The 20043-nt window shown below is 33.0% G+C and overlaps 3 protein-coding genes across 3 annotated transcripts; 1 reads left to right on the forward strand and 2 right to left on the reverse strand.

Annotated features, from left to right (window-relative positions):
- The first annotated feature begins 463 nt into the window (after positions 1 to 463).
- Positions 464 to 1749, forward strand: LOC105639090 (oil body-associated protein 1A). Its single transcript, XM_012223032.4, has 3 exons — positions 464 to 618; positions 726 to 1129; positions 1357 to 1749. The coding sequence occupies exons 1-3, from the start codon at positions 497 to 499 to the stop codon at positions 1515 to 1517; spliced, it is 687 nt and encodes a 228-aa protein (XP_012078422.1). The 5' UTR covers positions 464 to 496; the 3' UTR covers positions 1518 to 1749.
- Positions 1750 to 2594: 845 nt separating this feature from the next.
- On the reverse strand, positions 2595 to 8039 carry LOC105639091 (Nucleic acid-binding proteins superfamily). The gene is made up of 10 exons (XM_012223033.4): positions 7669 to 8039; positions 7350 to 7509; positions 6204 to 6265; positions 4905 to 5064; positions 4692 to 4812; positions 4231 to 4312; positions 4027 to 4130; positions 3744 to 3822; positions 3609 to 3659; positions 2595 to 2942 (listed from the first exon to the last, which is right to left on the reverse strand). The coding sequence occupies exons 1-10, from the start codon at positions 7921 to 7923 to the stop codon at positions 2859 to 2861; spliced, it is 1158 nt and encodes a 385-aa protein (XP_012078423.1). The 5' UTR covers positions 7924 to 8039; the 3' UTR covers positions 2595 to 2858.
- A 2175-nt stretch (positions 8040 to 10214) lies between these two features.
- Positions 10215 to 19471, reverse strand: PDS3 (phytoene desaturase 3). The gene is made up of 15 exons (XM_012223035.4): positions 19316 to 19471; positions 18713 to 19012; positions 18495 to 18627; positions 17740 to 17828; positions 16777 to 16834; positions 16241 to 16396; positions 15189 to 15337; positions 14428 to 14547; positions 13425 to 13638; positions 13228 to 13330; positions 12782 to 12829; positions 12526 to 12571; positions 11397 to 11584; positions 10981 to 11143; positions 10215 to 10543 (listed from the first exon to the last, which is right to left on the reverse strand). Exons 2-15 carry the CDS (start codon positions 18932 to 18934, stop codon positions 10484 to 10486), a joined length of 1749 nt encoding a protein of 582 aa, XP_012078425.1. The 5' UTR covers positions 18935 to 19012; positions 19316 to 19471; the 3' UTR covers positions 10215 to 10483.
- Between the last annotated feature and the right edge of the window lie 572 nt (positions 19472 to 20043).

A 20043-nucleotide genomic window follows, 5' to 3' on the forward strand; every position in this document is an offset into this window, starting at 1 on the left:
CATATAATTTATACAAAAAGTGTTTTGACGCCATCAAAACTCTAAACTCTCCTTCAAGCATGCTATTACCGAACATTGCGATGGTATAAATTTATATTAAATTTATAATTATCCTCTTTTTACAAAGTAAAGACAATCTCACGTCTTATCCTTTTTCATTTTTAATTTTTTTTCCCCACAAAGAAAAAAAGAAGCAAAACTCAAACAAAGTCTAGCGGTCTCATCCCATATCTATAAACTGATTAAATAAACATGGACACTACGAGTCTACGACGCCGTAAGTGTAGTTCATTCACTCGTCGTTTTCGGATAAAAGAAAAGAACTCCATTAAATCTGCAAACCGTTTTGTTTGCCTCAATTAGCCACGTCTCAGGCCACGTTGCAGCAACAACAAAGCTCATCTGCCACGAGTTAATCTGCATGCAACACGAAGTTACGAAACCAAAAACCCTTATATAGAAGGCGAAGAAGGAAAGGAATCAATCAGAGATAAAAATGTCTACTCATCCAGAAGTTCCCGGCGAGCCAACTCCGGTCAAAACCAATCTCGTTGAGACTGCCACCGCTGCTGTTCAAGGCTTTGGTCCCGTTAATAAAATCCACCAACACCTCTGCGCGTAAGCCTGATCCCACTTTCACTTCAGTTTTCGTACTTGCGGTTTCAAGCATTGCATTTTCTTTTTGTTATAGAATCAATAATGAATCTTTGCATATAATGCTGTAGATTCCATTTCTATGGAGATGACATGACTCGGCAAGTGGAAGCACATCACTTTTGCGGTCACCAGAATGAGGAAATGAGACAGTGTCTGATATACAACGGCCCAGAGGCAGACGCTCGTCTAATTGGGCTGGAATACATTATATCGGAGAACCTGTTTATGACCCTGCCGGACGTGGAGAAGCCGCTGTGGCACACACACGAGTATGAGGTGAAAAGTGGTGTCTTGTTCATGCCTGGAATTCCTGGTCCAATACAAAGACAGGATCTTGAGAAAGTGTGCAAAACTTACGGCAAGACTATTCATTTTTGGCAAGTTGACAAAGGTGACAATTTACCTCTTGGCTTACCTCAGATTATGATGGCTATGACTAGGGATACTCAGATTTATGATGACCTTGCTCGAGGTAATGCTTCTTGATAATTAATTTTCGATTTTGTTTTCTTTTATGCATAGTATAGTATTCAGGTAAAGCCTTGCTTTTTTAGGTTTTAATGTGTTCAGCAACTGCATTTTTTAGGAGCCTTTTTAGCATTTCAAACGGTCAAAGCACTGAACACAATAATAATTATTATTGAATGATTGAATAATTAGAAATTCTATTAAAATTTTTGAGTTTGAATTGCTAATCAGATGTGGAGAACCGATATGGGGTATCATTTGAGAAAGAGAGGGAGAACAGAGCTTATATGAAAGGGCCAGATCACGGAATACATCCTTTGGCTAATGGTGGAGGAAAGGGTCTCAGGACTAGCCTCAGAGAGGTTGACTGCAAGCCCCCTGGCAGTGTTTAGAGGGTTCTTGTGTAATTTACCATATAATATGATACCCATGTAAAATATAATATGTTATAGGTTGCAGGATTTTGGTTGTGTAATTTTGATGACTCGACGTGTATTATGGTAATATACGATATGTATATAACTAAATATGTATATGGACTATTTACTGTGGCACTATTTCTGGTGTTCTTTTGCCCAGTAATTTTTGAGTGTGTAATCTTATCTTGTCACGTTTCCATTCTTATTCTATTTCTAATCAAAAGAGAGAACATAATTCCAAGACTGTAATATGCGTTACTGGTTCTGTGAATTGTTGGTTTCCGGATGAATCGGTTCAAATTTGTTTCTTTGTTTTCAATTTTTTCTATCAATGTCAATTTGATATTTTGATTGATTTGGATTTGGTTGGTTCCGAATGTTGTTGACTTGGATTTGGTTGGTTTCAATTTCGTTTTGATTTAAAATTTTTAGGACTATTGTTTTTTATACGATTTGAGTTGGTTTTGGTTTCAATTGAGATTGGTATTTTTTTTTTTTTTTTTTGGATTGAATGTGGAATCTGAACTCTTATTGTAATCTTATTAAGATATAGGTTTGTTAGATCAACTCTAAATAGAAGCTAGGGTGGGGAGCTTTTACGCTTTGTATTGGTTTGGGATGAAGTCTTTATTTATTTTGGTTTGGGATCAAATATAAGATTTGGTAATTCTCTTCCTTTCGAGTTAGCTAGCTTTTGAGGATGAAGTGAGGCTGGGTTCATTTTTATAACTTTTGAGTTTCGTAACCCAGCATCAGAACTTGCCCTGCTCTGCTTTAATGTAAATTTCAGGCTAGGCATGGAGTGGGGTGATCCTACATTGGTTTGGGATGATGTCTCCTCCTAGCTAGCTTTTGCGGGGAATCAGCTAGTCCGGTTTGAAACTGGCTATGGAAAGTAAAGGGCTCCTGTTTGAATATGGGCTGAAGATAAAATATCAAAATTATTCTTATTTTTATGTAACTGTCATTGTCAATTTAACGGCTACTGCAAATAAATTGCTGTCAAAGAACCTGAGAATACACATCAATTCTCTCAATTTGGAAGAAGAATATTTTTCAAGCGGTCTGCAATTCTTCACTTATTTGGGATATTAGTACAAGATTCTATTTGCTTTTTACAGTGTTACATATGAAACAAAATTTACATTTTTTGACCCAAAAATGAAGAGAATCTAAAGAAAATAGATTCCGACCTCCAAAGTTAGCAGTTTTATACAATTTTAGTAACTACTATATAACCCCAGAAAGGAAAGAATAACATCAACTATGCATTGGACAACAGAAAAATTGCAGCAAAAATTGCAAAAATTCATATCATGGGACACGTTCCAGTACTCGCTGTAGTGCCTTTTTGATACCTTCTTGTTCAAGTGCTGTTGTCAATTGTATTTCCTGTACCTGCATCAGAATGACGAGAATGAAATGATCCATAGCCCAAATAACAACAGCAATGCCCTGAAATCCAAAGGTCCCAGGTTCTGTTCCTGTATTTGTAACATTTAATCGTTTGTAACATATATCGTGCACCTTCTGTGATGGATTGCCCTTAAAAGGCTTTGATATTGTTGTACTGCTATGGATAGTGCAAATTGTGTAAATATGGCAAAATATATAATATAAATGATGAACAGTCCTCAATACCCAAATGAACAATCCTAATTACTAATGTGTATGTGATTGCTTTTCATTTTTGTTTTTTTACATTGTTATAAACTCCTATGCAATTCATTTATTTGCAAATAAAGTTCAATAAAAAATATTCATCTATAAAAATAATGGATGAACCATGGAATTTACTAACTTGTATTTGCTACTTATTAGCTTCATTAGCTTGTACTCTTATTAAGTTTAAATTTATATAAAAAGTACACTAATTTTGATAGAATTTCATTCAAGTCTAATCAGTTACTTGGAATTAAAAATTAGGAATTCTAAATGAATTTCCATTTCTACCAAACAGAACCTAATTAGATATTTTTGCCATTTCGGGCAAAACAGAACAAAACAAAAATCAATGTTATGAACTCGTGAGTGTCAGAAAGAAAGGACTGAAATAAATCTTACCTGGCGTCCTGCACGAGCAAGAAGGGTGAACTTCCCATTTGTAGGTGGTCCCTGAGGATTTGCGAGATAACAATGTCAAAAACCAAGGCAAACCCACATGCCAACTGGAAAAAATATGAAACAAAAGAAACTCACATTTGAAAGCCAAAGTTGCAGGTCTTGTGAAACAACACGTTTCTCAAACCCTTGTCTACTGATTTTAACAGCTTCTACACTGGACGTGAATGTAAAAAAATACAGTGAAAGTCCTGCTCTGGGTCTTGGTAAGCAATATTGAATTGGGAGTTAAAACAAGTATCTACTCAAGATTCAAGAGTTTTGGATATTGTGGATGAACAAGTAGATTTTATGTCATTCCAATTAAAGCTCAAATATCTTGAGAAAGGAACCTGAGAATACAGCAATAACAAACTCATACCCATCTTCATTTAGTAGCTCTTGAATTATTGTTTCAAGCCCCGGAAGAGGTTCAACTGTATCACTGCTATCCATGGTTGAAGGATCAGGATCAACTGAACCATCCTGCAAACCATACAATATCCATTAGCAAATGAAATTTTATGTTACAAAAATAAGGTTTTGATGGTCAAAAGACAATGTAAGATCAGATCATTTCACAAACCTGAGGAATTACTTTGTCCAGAGTTTCTAACAGTGGATCTTCCTCCAACTGTTTGATTGATAGCTTGATTCTTGACTTTTGCCTGTATTGATTTTTAAGCATAAACTACAAGAATGATGGTAAAGAATGACACAGCAGAAACAACAAGCATAAGGACTACAAATCAAATGGAGAAGAATCAAGCTCAGACAAAAATCACACCATTAAGCTGATCAAACCCTACATAGAGAATTGTGTTTCCCTTGCCTGAATGAAATCAGATTTTAGAGATTTGAAGAACAAAAATAGTTTGAAAAGATAATTTTGCTGCTCATGTAGGCAAATCATTCTATAATAATGTCATTCACATCATAGCATATCTTCTTCCACTTGCCAATGACACATTTTAATGGAAATATTAAATTGTATATTGCATATCTGATTAAAACAAGGGCAGTGGAAGATATAAGCAAAAGACTCACCAATCAATATTTGTAACTTTGACGACCACTTCATCACCCTCACTGAGGACATCTCTTGCATCTTGAACTAAATCCCAAGAAACCTCTGAGACATGTACTAACCCAGTGAGGTGATATAAACCTGTATCATTGTTATTAAAGTCACCAATAATTCTTGCTAACTAAAAATCTCATTGATGGACTAAAGATGCATAAAGCCACAAGCATAGATACCATCAGGGAAGAGCAAGTGAACAAAAGCACCATAATCCTCAACAGAACCCACTCTTCCTTTAAAAGTATCCCCTATGTTAACCCTTTTGGAAAATTTTGACCAGACAGCTTCCTTCTCAGAGAATATTAAGTTTCTCTTCTCCTCTTCTGCTAGGATTACCTAAAATATTGAGGGAAGTATATTAATTTCATTAAAAGTCAAATGAGTTTTACATAAAAAAATAAATAAATAAAGGAAAATATAGAATTGGTACCACATCATAGGATGACTGAATTTGTAAAAGCTGGAACTGAGGTTGTGTTGTAGCTTTTGATACAAAAGAGTCAGTAGCGGATCTAAATGGAAAAAGGGTTCAATTGACCCCTCTTTTTCTTTTTTAAAAAAATCTCTTATATATATGTGAACTTTTTCTAAATCAACTCCTCTTAGAATTACAATTAATCCCTTTTCTACTATTTTTTTTTTTTATATCAACCTCAGTTTTTTCTAGATCTGCCACAGGGAAGCTTACTACCATTTTCAAAAGAAATAATATGCTATTTGAGAAAAAGGACAAACTAAGATTAGTCCCAGAAAAAAAGAACATTAAAATTAGTGCCCAAGCTTTAAAGTTGCACATTGCTGCCAATCAACTACTGTGTACACTATAAGATGTCATTCCTTTGATGTCCATGGTAGTACAAGCTGTCAAAAATGCCACATAGGAAACACGTTCCTGCCAGCGCCTGACCAACTAAATGGTGATTCCTAATTTGATGGGATGCCCATATCTCTCTCTAAACCTGAAGGTTCTCCTAAGTCTCAACAGAAACCTAAAACAAACAAACTGAACGAACTTCGAATTCATTGCAATTAAATTGATACAAAGTAGAGTAACCGCCAAACCCCATATATTCATAAGCCAGCACAAGCAGCACTCAAGTGCAGTGTCAACAGTCATCTTAGAACATCTTAAAAGAATGAGTTTATTGTTAATGCGACCGTTAACAATATTGAGTAGCAGAGTTCTACTATTAGAGTTTAGGATGAAGTTAAATAATGAGAAATTAGTCAAAGCGGATTAAAAAGCAAAATATGTATTTTTTCTAGTAGACTGTCAAAAAAAAAAAAAGGGAAACTTATAGTTCATCAAGAGTAATCACAAAGTGACTTCACAAATAATTTCACCCAAGAAAATACAACGAAGCATTCTGTGTAACGTACTACATGAATTACTGAATCTATCAAATCCATTTAATACATGACAAAAGAACTAGTTAAAAAGAAAACAAAAATAATGGAGAAGACAAATTTGTTACCTTTACAGAAATACGTGAGCCATGCAAACCTTTTGCAATCTCATGTATAGTCTTGTGTGGTTCTACATGAGAAAAAAACATAAAATTAATAATTTAAAAAAATCTCCAAATTAGTTTTTCCAATGCTCTTTTTGTATAATGCATTGCCCGCTGTAAATATTTCAATTGGAAACGATGGATGTATTCATAACTAAGACTATATCAATTGCGAAGGGAAATTTGATTAGATATTATTGAAAAGCAGCAAAATAGACTTCAAACTCCACGTATGTCTCTTCTACTTAAAAATCTAAAAGATATATAACAGGTTTATGATAATCCCACTGCTGCATGATAAAAGTCAAAACTTGCTATACTGGTTGCCCCAAAATAGTTACTCTCTCTGTTCCACTTTAAGTGTTACTTTAGAAAATGTTTTTGTTCCACTCCATCTGTCATTTTAGAAAATTATAAAAGCATTAATTATTTCTTTTCGAACTTTATCCTTGTCTCTTTTCATCTCCACTAAATTATTCCATTCTCTTCTTATCACCTTTCTATCTCTGTTATAACCTTTCTCTCTCCTAATTAAGGACTTAGAGAATTGAAAAAATGGTAATTAGTCTATTTCAACTTCTTTTTTCTAGAATTAAGGTTGTTTAATGATTTATTCTTCTGCAATTACCTTAAACAACATTTTAAGATGGAACAGAGGGAGTATCCATTTTGAGGATTCAAAAGAATAGTTGATACATTTCCTATGACAAAAGTTCCATTTTTAGGACAAGGCAAATTTTATTCGATTATTGCTTCATACATTATCAAGGTCAAATTACAAATGATCATCAATGTTTTTATTCATGGCCCTTAAACTCTGAGCTCTTGAAATGGAAAAGCTACTGAGAAACAATTAAATGTTGAACAGGATGTCTGTAGTAATGAAAGGTGTTGAAGCTTCCGACACATAATAGATAACACAAGGATTATGCTTAAGTGAGATGCATAAGTTCTATTTCACTTGCAGCCCGTCTAAAGTGATAAACTGTCCTAATAGGTAATAGCATCTAAACATGTATTACGCTCTAAACCAAATTCAAAGACTGCTTTTGGTTAGAATAGGCTATAAATAAGCTTAAATGACCATATAAATGGGAAAAATAATAGTACCTTTACAAGAATGCGATGGACTCAACTGAGGGAAAGGGAGAAAACCCAGAATAGAATAAAACCGAACCAGCAAACCTCCACCATTAAATCCTTCAATCCTGCCCTCATAGATGGATCCACTTTCAATATAAGCTCTTGCTGCCTCCCAATCAGCCGACCTCTACTTCTTTGCAGAAAAAGTTTGTTAGAACATTACTGTTAAGAAACATCTATCCGCAACTATAAATGAAGCAAAAGAATAATCACACTGAAACCTTTTGAAACTTCGATTGAAATATTCAAACGAAAAGAAGGAGAAGAAATCAAGCACAAAACCCACCCGAGATTGTCCAACAGCATCAGGCGAGGCCACGACAACTGGTGTGGTGGTGTCGGTGACAGTGGCAGAATCGTTAGAATTTGCAGAGATGGAGAATTTGGGAGTGAGAAATGAGAAGCGAGAATTGTGTAAAATTTTATAAGGATTGAAGTTGAAATTGAAATGGGTTGATGGAGCAGAGGCATGGTTGGAGTTGGAGGTGAAGAGTTGCGAAACAAAGGAAGTGTGTATAGGAGAAGCTGTGAATATTGTCATTTTTTTCTTCAGTCAGTATGGGTGATAGGCGCAGAAGTGAGTTGGGAAGCTAAGGCGATTTGGATTGGGTTACTAAATTTTCTGCGATGAGGAGTGGACGTGACAATGCTACGTAGCAGGCTTGACTGTGTAGCGGGTTTAGGTTCGATTTTATAATATTCGTGTCGGGAACCATTAATCAAAATTAATATTATCCACTCTGTAGTATTTTATTTTTATTTAATGTGTAAGATATATACAATTAATGAGTAAATGAAACTATGTATAATTAGCGGTGGCGACGATTTTGGAATCACCAGTTTTTGAAATTTGCGGTTTCGATTACGTTTGTAAATGAACGGTTATGATTACGGTTTCTTAACGGTTCAAAAATTAATAATTTCAGTTGGTTTTCTAATTACTTTTCCGGAAAATTGTACAATTATAAAATCAAAAATTAGGAATATTATTTTATTGAAAATTTAAAATTTAAATATTTATGAAATAATTTTTAGAAAAAACTTTAAGAAAAAATTAATAAAAAGGCTTAATATTAATTTATTTATTTTAAAAAAAGGTTTGAATTTTTTTTTTAGAAAAAGGCTTGAATATAATTTAGTTTTTAAGAAAAAGCTTAAATTTAATTTTTTTAAAATCAAAAGGGAGTATTATAGTAAATATAAAAAATCAATTTTTCACAAATATCCTTAAAACTAACCGGTATATAGTTTTTAAGAGGATTAATTTGAGAATTTCAAAAAAATATTTGAAAAAATAAAGAAAAAAAGTTATTGGAACAGGTGGATCCACCGGTTAAAATCGAAACCGAACCGCAGACCTCCAATTCTGATTTTGATTCGGACCGATTTCGACTCCTCACAATCTTGATTTCAATCCGGTTCCAATAACAGTGAAACGGCCACCCTGTGTATAATGCACAGTTTGCGTCACTTAAAATATTATTTACAATTGAATTTTTTATCCAATTAATGAGTAAGTTAATTGTATGAATTTAAGATATTGAAATGTTTATTTTAAAATATTTTACTTAAAATTTGATTTGTTTGAGCTGGTTAATAGCTTTGTTGAAGTCAAACACGTTGTTAATGACTAATTTCATAGCATGCAGATAGCTCAATTTATTTAGGGATAAAGTCCAATTTTATACTAATAATTTATAAAAATCAAAATAAGTTTAGAGGTTAAATCAGCCTAAAAGATTAAATATGACATTTTTAATTATTTTAAACAAGTTCAAGAGTTGAATTGATTTAAAAAGTCAAATCTGACATTTTATATCCCGTTACACAAATTCATGGGTCATTTTGACCTTTATTCCATTTATTTATTTCATCTGTTCCCAAATACTTGTTATATTTTTTGAGATTTCATCATGTTTTAGTTTTCACATCTCTTAAGAAATCATTTAATTTGTCTAAGTTATAATAAATTGTTGAATAAATTTACTATACTACTCGTAATTTATCTAAGTTACACTAAATTATTGAGGAAGTGAAGCAATCGCTATAGTCATATACAAAGGATAAAAATGAAAAAATAATTTATTATTTATGAAATCTACAAAAGTGATAAGAATTTGGAAACATAATACTTTATCAAATATGATAAGCACATGAGAAAAAGAGTATATCAATAATTTATTGAGTTCTGTATAGCAACTCATGGTAGAAATTTTTTTATGAATAGATCAATAATTTATTGAGTTCTGTATAGCAACTCATGGTAGAAATTTTTTTATGAATAGAGTAGTGCAGTAGCAATGTTTTAAGAATTGAACCAGTCATTGAACCAGTAAAGGCTTGAATTTACTGAATAGGAAGATTCAACCAGGTTCAATCAATTCAATCACATTTTTTATATAATATTTTTAAATAATTTTTTAAATATAACAAAATATATAATTTGTAAATACTAATATTTTGCAAAAGAATAAAAATGACTAATTTAATATTAAAAATAATTAATTCACATAAATCTATTTTTTATTTTGGTTTGGTTCAATTTAAATCGAATCGCTCACCCCTTTCGACGTATACCAACACAATCTGAACCTACTAAAAATTAGACTTGATTATTCCTTTTTTTTTTTTTTCTTTTTAGGTGAACTGTTTTTTAGCTATCTATCTATATATAAATATAGTAATCCAATCCGATTTAACCTAACCCCACCCAAGATCCAACCCGATAACCCAACTCCACCCGAGATCCGACCTTAAATCTAACCATTATAATACGGGGTAGGTATCCGACAGGCAAGTTGAAAACGGATACTACAAATGGCTCTCTGTGAATCCAACTAAACAATGGCATCCAGTGTGCCACAATTTCAAAATGTTATGTGAACAAAAAAACAATTAGGAGCTTTTCCCTCCATTTGTTTTTTCGGAAGAGATAATTGAATGCACTTGACTGATGACAACAATGTGATGAGAGAATTTATGCTTTCAGTGAGATAATTCTTTCTAAATGCTTTACAAATTATATATCATATACACATTTCAACCATCTTTTTTGGGATATTCTTTTGACCTGCAATCCTCTAATGAATCATTAGATAATTTTAACTCATGGTTGCGTCAGCCAACTCTTTTTGCTCCCGGGCAGCGAGCAACTCGTAATCCTGCAAAGTAATATACATACAAAGTTTAGCACATTTCATCCGTTCACTTTCCCTGTCTCAATTCAGTTTTCCATTTCTTTTCCTTTAATATTTTATGGAACAAAGTTAAGATATCAAACACAAGAGGGTGGGTAGTGCGGATTCTGGATTTGAGTCCTCATCAAACCAAAATAATGAGTTGAAAAAAGTGGAGGGTTAAATCTTCTTGTGTAGCATACAGACCATTAGGACTCTAAAGAACAAAATATAATATAAAAAACCATCTTCCTTTGATTTTTATTTTCTCTTGTTTTCTATTGTGTGTGCGTGTGCGGAAGCATGTGCAGTTATTCGAAACACAGCAAGTTTTTCCTTCCAAACTAAACTTTTGTCAAGGCCATTACACAGATTTTAATTATAAATATATAAAAGAAAAGTCAAGTCCCAGCAGCAAGTACCTGCACGATGGCCTGTGCGCAAAGCTTCCCAGATAGAACAGCACCCTCCATTGAAGCCAAATATTTTTGTTTCGTGTAATCACCAGCTAAATAAAAGCCCTCTACAGGAGATCTTTGTAAGGGACGACAAGGTTCACAATTTGGAATAGTCTTGTAAACAGACCTGAGAAAATTTAGGAGGCAGGCCCCAGAAGGGAAATGGAGATTTAGTAACCAAGTATTTCAAAATGAAGAAAATGCTAGAGAAAAGAACAAGAGGATTTGAAGTTCTACATAGTAAACACAAAAGAGATTGTAAGGATATTGTTCTGTTCACAATTAATGGCCAAGATGCAGTTTCCCTAAAATCAAGCAATGTCAATTATTACTTCACCATGTCCAATGGATAATTTCTAGATGGACGGCCTCAGTCTAACCTTGGAGTTTTAACAACATGGTACTTCAAAATTTTCGCTTTGCTCTGATCTGCTGCTATCTCATCAGGAAAGAGTTTTGCAAGTTCCTTCATTGTAGCATTGATGATTTCTGAGTCACTACGTGAGATCCATTCTTCTGCAGGCGCAAAAACTAACTCCAGCATCGACTGATTTGGACTATAATATTCCTGTTTAACAATGAAATAGTGAATAAAAAGTTATTAAGTGTATTGATGTGAGAAAAATAATGCAGTTGGAGGTGGTAGAGGGACATGTACGTCAATTTTATCCATAAGTAAACTTTCTTAACATATATCAACTGAAGGAAGAAAAAAATCTCATTCACTTTCCATCTATGGTAACATAATAATGTCCATATGTATATATATTCTACTTATAATAAAAAATTAAAAAAATATGCCATTGGGCTAGTAGTCAAGCAATCAAGTCCTGGCCTCATAATGCAAAAAGACACAAGATTCAAATCCCTGGCTACCCCTGTTCTTAAAGAATTTCCGATCTACCAAAAACAAATCACAAGAATATGATACCATAGGTAAGGGTTTAACACAAATGCGCTTTGTTTTAATTTGAATTAAAATGGTCCATTTCAAAAATAAAAAAATTAATATTACTTCAATCCATTTGGCGCTTCCAATCAGCAGAAAAATGCAGCTGTGCCATCTTGAAAATTTTACCTAGTTCAGGCATTCCAGTTGAAAATCACAAAAAAGTTTGGTGCTCGAGAAATATCGTTATCCTTATATCAAGTTTTAAAATGAACAAAAGTTAAAATAAAATAAAAACTAACCCTTAACACAAAAACAACCTAATTCTGAAAATGTCAATCAAAAATTGTTCAACAATCCAATTTATGTTGTTCTATTTCTCATGGCAGAAAAAATGCACATTAACCATTTAAATCAGGCTCAACAGAAAATATGCACAATCTGTGCTTACTGACTGAAAATCATATTTTATCACAAATTATAAATTTTAAGGAAAACAGCAATGATTGCCATCCACATGAAAAAAATACAGCAATTTGTGGTGGCTCAAGGACATAAGCTCAGAATATATGTTAGCTTGCATGTGTGTGCAAACTGAAAACCATTAACTACAACTTTACCTTACACGTCACCGACATGTCAGCATAAACACTCAGAAGGGAACTTCTGCATGTCCAGAGAAGAAAAGGATGCAATTAGTAAGAAAGGCTTCTGTTTAAAATTCAGAATTATTATTATGAGAACATTAACCCGAACAATCAATGAATTTTCACAACCTTCAGAAAACTAATATGTTGTAGGAAGCAAGTCACATCATGAGCATGAGAAATTTCTCTCTATGCCTAAAAGAACTGATGCAAGATTTAGGAGCAGTACCTGCTGAAAAGTAGGTGATCATATGCATTCTTTAGTTTCCTATCAAACCTGAAAGAAAAGGAAGTGCACCAGTGAGCTTTGGTGCTAGTATCTGAACCTTTGATAAGATTATATGAAATGTTATATACGCAAGTCTGGCCTAAAATTAATTGCATATCATTATCTGGGTCAACATGCAATTAAAATGAGAAGATATTATTTATAGAATACAATAAGTGAGGTTTAGCAAGAACGTTTCCATCGTGTACCAAGGAATCACATTACAATACCACTCTACTGAATGCCAATGAACTCCCCACCTCATCAAATTATTCTGTTCAATTTTTCAAACTTTCATGCCACATACTAAACAAGGAAAAAATCTATCAATTCACACAAACAAACCACAAAAGGGAAGAGCACTTTTCTATCCGTTACTCATCAATGGCAAAGGAATTCTCACTGACCATATGTGAACATTAATAACAGGAACTCCAACTAATTTTTCCAATTTGTTGAAGTACGGAATCTCTTTCCAGCTATCAGGCAGAAGAAGCTTCAGGATATCAACTGATGGAACAAGATACAGTAACAGTATTAGAGAAATTGGAAGAGAGTAAAAAACAGAAGTTATATTATTGTGATAAAAAACTCAAATTTATACCTGGAGTGGCAAACACATAAGCATCTGCTTCAATTACGTCCCCAGTATTCAGTAAGAAGCTTCTCACTGTCCCATCATTATTTAGCTCAACTTTCTTTATTCGTGAATTCAGCCGGACTTCACCTCCCAATGATTGAATATGATCAACAATTGGCATACAGAGTCTCTCCGGGGGGTTTCCATCTAAGAAAGCCATTTTTGAACCATGTTTCTCCTGTTGATATATGACCCCAACTCAGTTAGTTTCGTGTTGTAAGGATCCTTTTCCACCTTAATTTCTTAGGTGAATTAGTGAAAAAAATATTGAATAATATTTAGATGATCAGAGAGAAGTTCCAAGTCTGTTGCAATTTAACCTAAGAACAATAAGTGAAATAATCATCACTAATCTGCTTAACCATAACAGTTATTACTTATGAGGTCATTCAAGGCTCTTGTGTCGCGTCTTCCACAGGAGAATGAAACCTTTCTATTCAGCCAGCTTCAGACATATAACTTGAAAAACATAATAAATATCATTACATATGTAACATATATTCAGGCTAATGAATTGACAAATGGTATGTTTTATGCATGTAACATTTTAACCTATCATATTATTACAATTGCACATTACAATTGCATAAAGGAACAAAAAGAATAACCAATAGATTTACCACAAACGGGAAATGATTTTATGGCAGGACCATGCACCAAAAGTTCAACAAGAATATCAAACCAACAAAATGAACTTCAATATTGTAAGAGCAAATTAGCATATTTGGGAAATAATCAGATTAGCAATAATAACTTGAGGCTTCCAAAACAATCAGTGTAAATATACAAGCCAGAAACTACTTCCATACAATAAGCTTGAAACAACAATTCTATCAATGCTCCAAGAAAAAGAAAAAAAAAAAAAAAAAAAAAAAAAAAAAAAACAACTTTGATACCAATTGTCTATCCAATAAAAGAGGTATAAATTTTCATGCCTCATGATAAGGAAAAAAAACATTTAGCATACCTGAAGAAATCGGTTCAGTGCTATCAATATACATTGCATCGAAAGTTCATCTGGGTTAATAAAGTTAAGTGCCTTTGACATGGCGATAAACACCTCTTTAGTCACTCGATCAGGAACCCCCTAACAAACAAAAGAACAGGTTATGTGCTATCTCGAATCATTTGTAAAGCTTATGCTTCTTCATGGGTAATTGACATAAATTCAATAAAATTAACTTTCACGATACATGATTAGTCTCTTTATTTATTTATTTTTTTTTTTTTTTTCTTTTAGGGAGATAAAAAATTCACATAAAAGGAGAATACAACATATAATTAACTTTCACCGTATTATATTTAGCAAGAGGATCATTGATCATAGGGTTTGCCAAAAAATATAGTAATTAGACATATTTAGGCATTCACAAATTGCAAAAATAGTGAATGAGTATCGGGGTCATGACTATAATGTTTATGCAGCACTTAGAAATTTCAAAGCAAACAGAGTGTATATAAGATTTTAAGAATACAAAAGCAAGCATGGAATTATAGGCACAACAATCATAACTGTTCAGTAGGCTAATAGTTCATTAGTTTGAAGTTCCTGTGCCAGCAATTGTGTGCAGAAATTCACCTGGTGTGGTCTATGGAAAAAGCTTCATCTCTTAGCTAAGTTTCATAATTGGATATCAGGAAGGGCCAAATTCATGAGCCTTAACCTATGTAGCTACATCTATAGTAGCTTTCTAATTATTGTTGTCGACATTTGCCCATAAAGTATACCTGCTTTCTCATCCATTCTTGAACGGTCAAACCATCTTGAGCCTCAACATATGCTTGTCCACCAAGCATTGCTGGAAGAAGTCCAATTGCAAATTTTACTTTCTCAGGCCATGTCAGCATCTCATTGTTTTTTAGAATTGCCCATATCCCTGTCAATCAGATTTACACCAGATGAAAAATAATTTGACATGAAATATAAATGGAAAAAAAAACAATGCTTCTTACATACATGTACAAGAACCATTAGTTAATAACCACTAAAGTCACTCAGTGTAACAGCTAAAAGACAGTGGGAAAAAGGACACTAGTCATGCACTATGAAAAGCAACATTTCTATACAACCTTTACTTCACTGTATATGGCAAATAAGACATGGGAAGGTGCTTGCGTCTTATGATTTTATGGAAAAGATAAAGTCATAAAGGCGAAGCCTTTTTTTTTTTTTTTACTTAGTATGGAAACTTTAAGCCAGGTTTCAGCACCACTTCAAGAAGGTAATTTATATTTTATAATCTCTAGTCATATATTTCTCAAGCCCCAGACCCACATAACCAACTTAGTGAAATTCCAGGAAATGGGACATTGTTGACCTCAATTGAGTTAAGTTTCACAACCTCTAGATCGTATCCTCAATTCTTATATCATCCAAAAAGGTCATATATACAGATGGAATATATTTTCTTCTTATTATATGCTTGTAAACCTACAAAAACTTTAACTAGAAATGGTAAACATTAAAGTGTGTGTTTGAGGATGTACCTGTATGTATGCACGTATTCTATGTTAAATGTGCATATGTAATGGCAAGTAAACTTGGAGGTGTTGAAGTTGAGAAAACATGGCATCCAAGTTATATTCAAAGCACCAACTCTGTTGCTAAAATAGGAACTTTGCAAACGATAAAGTGAACGTCTCAATTAGTTGATATAACAAATAACATTAGGTCAAGCATTTATCATTATACCAAAGAGACAGCCGTTCCAATGATTTTACAGCTTCACTTCCTCTTACATAAAGTAGAATGAAATTTCAGGTGGACATAAGATGCTTACCATTGAATGGAGCAGGGAGAACCTCAGCAAAATCAAACCGGCTGAATTCTCCAGGCTTGTTTGGCATTGCAAATATCATTGAATGCTCCTTCCACTGCAACCTATCATTGATGCCAAGTTCTCCAAACAAGTTCTGGACGTTTGGGTATGCTCCAACTAGTAAACCAAAGAAGATTGTTCCAATAAGTTCAGTAGATTTTTTTTTTTTTTTTTTTTTTAAAAAAAGAAGGTAAGACCTCATAACCCATAAAGAAACACCCCTCTGGAATCAACACGGGTAATACTGAATATTCAGCAATATTGGAAAGGAAACCACAAATATGGCTATTCTATTCCAAACTTCCAGCCAACCATGTCATATTAATGGACCAATAATGGAATGAAATTAAAGCATCATCATAAAGTGAAAAACAGAATTCGTGAAGGAACTGATAAGACAGCTTCCCTAGTCAACAGTGATGGGGAAAAATAACAAAAATGAAACAAGAAAGGAACAAGATTAAAATTCCCCCAAGTCCTTGGAAGCTGAAACTTACAAAATATGTGCAAGCCTGTTTCATACCAGTCCCCATCATCATCTTTCCATGCAGCCACCTGTATACAAAAGAAATAACATTTAAATTGAAATACAAAAAATAAACGAATGAAACGTAAGACTTTTGCATCTTTTTATATGGAGAAGAAACATAAAATAAAGAAGTGTGCAATTATTTCAGTTAATTCTTATTATATTATCGTTGTTGTTGTATTCAATCCAAACCCTTATGCCATTAGGTGGAGGGACTTAACACACTTTATAAGGCCACATCAAACTTCAAACAGTGTTGATATCGGATTATTCCAGAGCATGCTCATAAGATCAGTTGAACACTACAACAGAACATACTTGACAATGGCCAAGAAACAGGATTAGCACGTGGAACATGAAAACACAAGATAATAGTCGCTTACTAATGTAGCATAAACAAAGAAAGAAAGGAAGAGTTAAAGAAATACGAGTAAAGAATTAGGCTAGGATGAAAAGACAAGAACCAAGAGTAGAGAAGAAAAAGGAGAGACGTAACAAAAACAAAACAAGACAATAGAGGCAACAAAAGATTATATAGAGAATAAAGGAAAAAGGGGAAGACTAAAAGCAAGAAAATAAGAAATTCAATAATCAAATATTCTTAGTTCTTATTGGAGTCTGTTCTAAACCACAATAGGGCTGCATTCATATAGGCCCCAAAAGCACCTGCTAAAACAACAGCAACAACTAACCCTTAGTCCCAAACTAGTTGGGTTCAGCTATAACAAGGTAGAAGGACCCCAAATAATATAAAATATCAAAAATAGCAAATTAGATTATTAATATCTCCAAGTAGTAAAATTTACAAATACAGCTATATTATCAAAAATTAAAAATTTAAAACAAAAAGGTCTCAACTCTCTTTTTCTGCATCACTTTTATACATTGATAGGTTCAGCTGCAACTTATTCAAAGTGGCTAAAAGTAAAACCTTTCCGCCAAGAACATCTCTTGCTTCCAATAATAGAGGCTTGTGCCCCGCATCTGCCAAATATTTTGCAGTCGATAAACCAGCCAACCCTGCAGCAAGTTGGAAAATATGCATTCTAATGAGTTAAAAAATAAAAATAAAAAGTAAGAAGAAAGTCCACGGACATTAATGTAGACAATAAAGCATTAATTTCTATATCAGCTACATAGCATCAAATGCTTAGTGCACAAACTAGTTCCTACCCATATCCCAATGCATATCTAGTTCATGTTCAACCATGGACAAAAAAACAATAAACCCAGAATTTGAAAAATCTTATCAAGGAACCTACAGATGATTGATCTTAGATCTATTCATGCAGCACTGGACAAACATGCCCAAAAATACATTTGCAATTAATTAAAAAAAAAAAAAAAAAAAAAAACCAGATACGTTCATTGCATATGAGGGAAATCATCAATAGCATTTGAAATTGATTAAAAATTTACCCAACTAACATATACCCACCACCCCATTTACAACTGAGATGTGAATAACAAATGGAATATTGATAAAGCATCCATCAAGTGTAATACATCATAATCAACAACAGAAGAACAAATTTTGTAATAAGAATGGTTCAACAAAGCAATTATCGGAAGCGACATGAATCTGATCTTTCACAAATCACAAAATTATTTTTTTTTATTGAAAAGAAATGGAAAAAAAATAAATATCAATAAGAAAAACAAAATGTTCCATAAGAATTTCATTACCTGCACCAGCAATCACAACCTTCAATGGTTTAGCTGGACGTGGGGAAGAACGAAAGGATGATGATAAATATGCAGCTTCCAAGAAATTCACAGTATTATCAAGGTCTGGTCTAGGATAATCCACACAAACTACCTGCACCATAGTAAAACTAATAATATTACCTTGTAACCAAAAAAAAAATGAAAAAGATGCTAAAATATAATACAAAGAAACAAACCTGCAACGGGCAGTTACCAGTTCTTAACCTTGTTTTAGTAGCATTTCCAAATGATATTCTCAAAGCATGGCCCATTGGCTCACTGCCTCTAAAAGCTAGTCCATTGGTTTGCTTAGAACAAGAAGGGTAACCACATCTAATGTTGGGTTGCAAATTTCTAGCATCTAAGATATCACTGGTACAACTTAAGTTCAGTGCAGAAACACTCCCATACAAAGTCATTTTTCAAAACCAAATCTCAAATTAGTTTCCTATATCACAATTTAACAAAAATAACCTATAATTGCAACCGTCAGAACCCTGCAACAAATAAGCAAACAAAATCCAAATTAAGAAAGCATCAATAATCCAAAGTTTACCTTCAAAAACTAAACCAAACTAACTAATTCTTGCAATTCAAAACGAAAAAGAAAAAAAGAAAAAAAAAAAAAAAAAGCATTCCTTCTATAAGAAAAAAAAACTACAAATTGAAAATTGAGGAGTTATCATTCAAAAACAGAGAAAAGAAAAGAAAACCAAGAAAAGAAAGAAGCAATTCAAGAAAGAAAAGGAACCAAGACAAGAGAAGAGATTGAGAGGTTAGAAGCAAATTTCCTTCTTAACCTTAGAAAAAGAAGCCAAGTGCTTCAAGCAAGAAAGACGGATGAGGAAGCAACAAAAGGGAACGGTATAGTGGCAGTGGTGATAATAAATAGTTGGTGGGTTTTTCTGGTAATGGGAAATAGGAAGTGGATTTTAGGCTTCTGTTTGGTCACAGTTGAGAAATGAGAATATTCCGTTGAGACGGTTAGTAAACAAGAGTCCAACAAGATTCCACTTCTCGTTTTTGGATGCTATAATTGAATGTCGTAACATTTAATCGGAGAAATTTAGGATACATTTTTCTTTTTAAGTATTAAAGAGGGAAATTTAAATCAAATATCAATTGTCGACTCATATATGTTTTGACCACTAAATTATGTTTTAGTGTGTAAATTTAAAATATATTTAATTGTTAGAAAACTTAAAAATATACATACACTTTCTGTCCATCAAAAGTATCACAAGTTTAAATTATATAGGCTTGGTATAAATCTAACTCAAAATGTAGAATCGATTTAATTTATGCATGAATTTTTTATATTTAAATAAATTTAAAAATTAAAAATTTATTCGCTTTAATTTCTAAAATATCGTTAGCGCAATAATTTTAAAATAGTAGAAGAATAAAAATTTTATCAGAAACCTTTAAAATGGTAGAAGGATAAAAAGTTTTGTCATAAAGTTTTGATTGTTTAAGTTTTTTGGTTCATTTGGTAATTGCATCTTTTTTTAGAATTTAGTTTAATAAT

This window comes from Jatropha curcas, chromosome 5 (assembly GCF_041381405.1).
Source record: "Jatropha curcas cultivar XTBG-Jc1 chromosome 5, XTBG_Jcur_1.0, whole genome shotgun sequence".
Lineage (NCBI taxonomy): Eukaryota > Viridiplantae > Streptophyta > Magnoliopsida > Malpighiales > Euphorbiaceae > Jatropha > Jatropha curcas.

Excerpts from the sequence above, each read along its gene's own strand:
- PDS3 (XM_012223035.4), bottom strand. The coding sequence starts at position 18,934 with ATGACTTTGTATGGGAGTGTTTCTGCACTGAACTTAAGTTGTACCAGT. Across the intron at positions 18,628-18,712 it reads CTGGTAACTGCCCGTTGCAG|GTAGTTTGTGTGGATTATCC; the intron begins GTTTGTTTCTTT and ends ACTATGGTGCAG. Across the intron at positions 11,585-12,525 it reads ACATGTCGGTGACGTGTAAG|GAATATTATAGTCCAAATCA; the intron begins GTAAAGTTGTAG and ends ATTGTTAAACAG.
- LOC105639091 (XM_012223033.4), bottom strand. The coding sequence starts at position 7,923 with ATGACAATATTCACAGCTTCTCCTATACACACTTCCTTTGTTTCGCAA. Across the intron at positions 6,266-7,349 it reads TCCATCGCATTCTTGTAAAG|AACCACACAAGACTATACAT; the intron begins GTACTATTATTT and ends TTTCTCATGTAG. Across the intron at positions 4,131-4,230 it reads TGGACAAAGTAATTCCTCAG|GATGGTTCAGTTGATCCTGA; the intron begins GTTTGTGAAATG and ends TATGGTTTGCAG.
- LOC105639090 (XM_012223032.4), top strand. The coding sequence starts at position 497 with ATGTCTACTCATCCAGAAGTTCCCGGCGAGCCAACTCCGGTCAAAACC. Across the intron at positions 619-725 it reads ATCCACCAACACCTCTGCGC|ATTCCATTTCTATGGAGATG; the intron begins GTAAGCCTGATC and ends ATAATGCTGTAG. Across the intron at positions 1,130-1,356 it reads TTATGATGACCTTGCTCGAG|ATGTGGAGAACCGATATGGG; the intron begins GTAATGCTTCTT and ends ATTGCTAATCAG.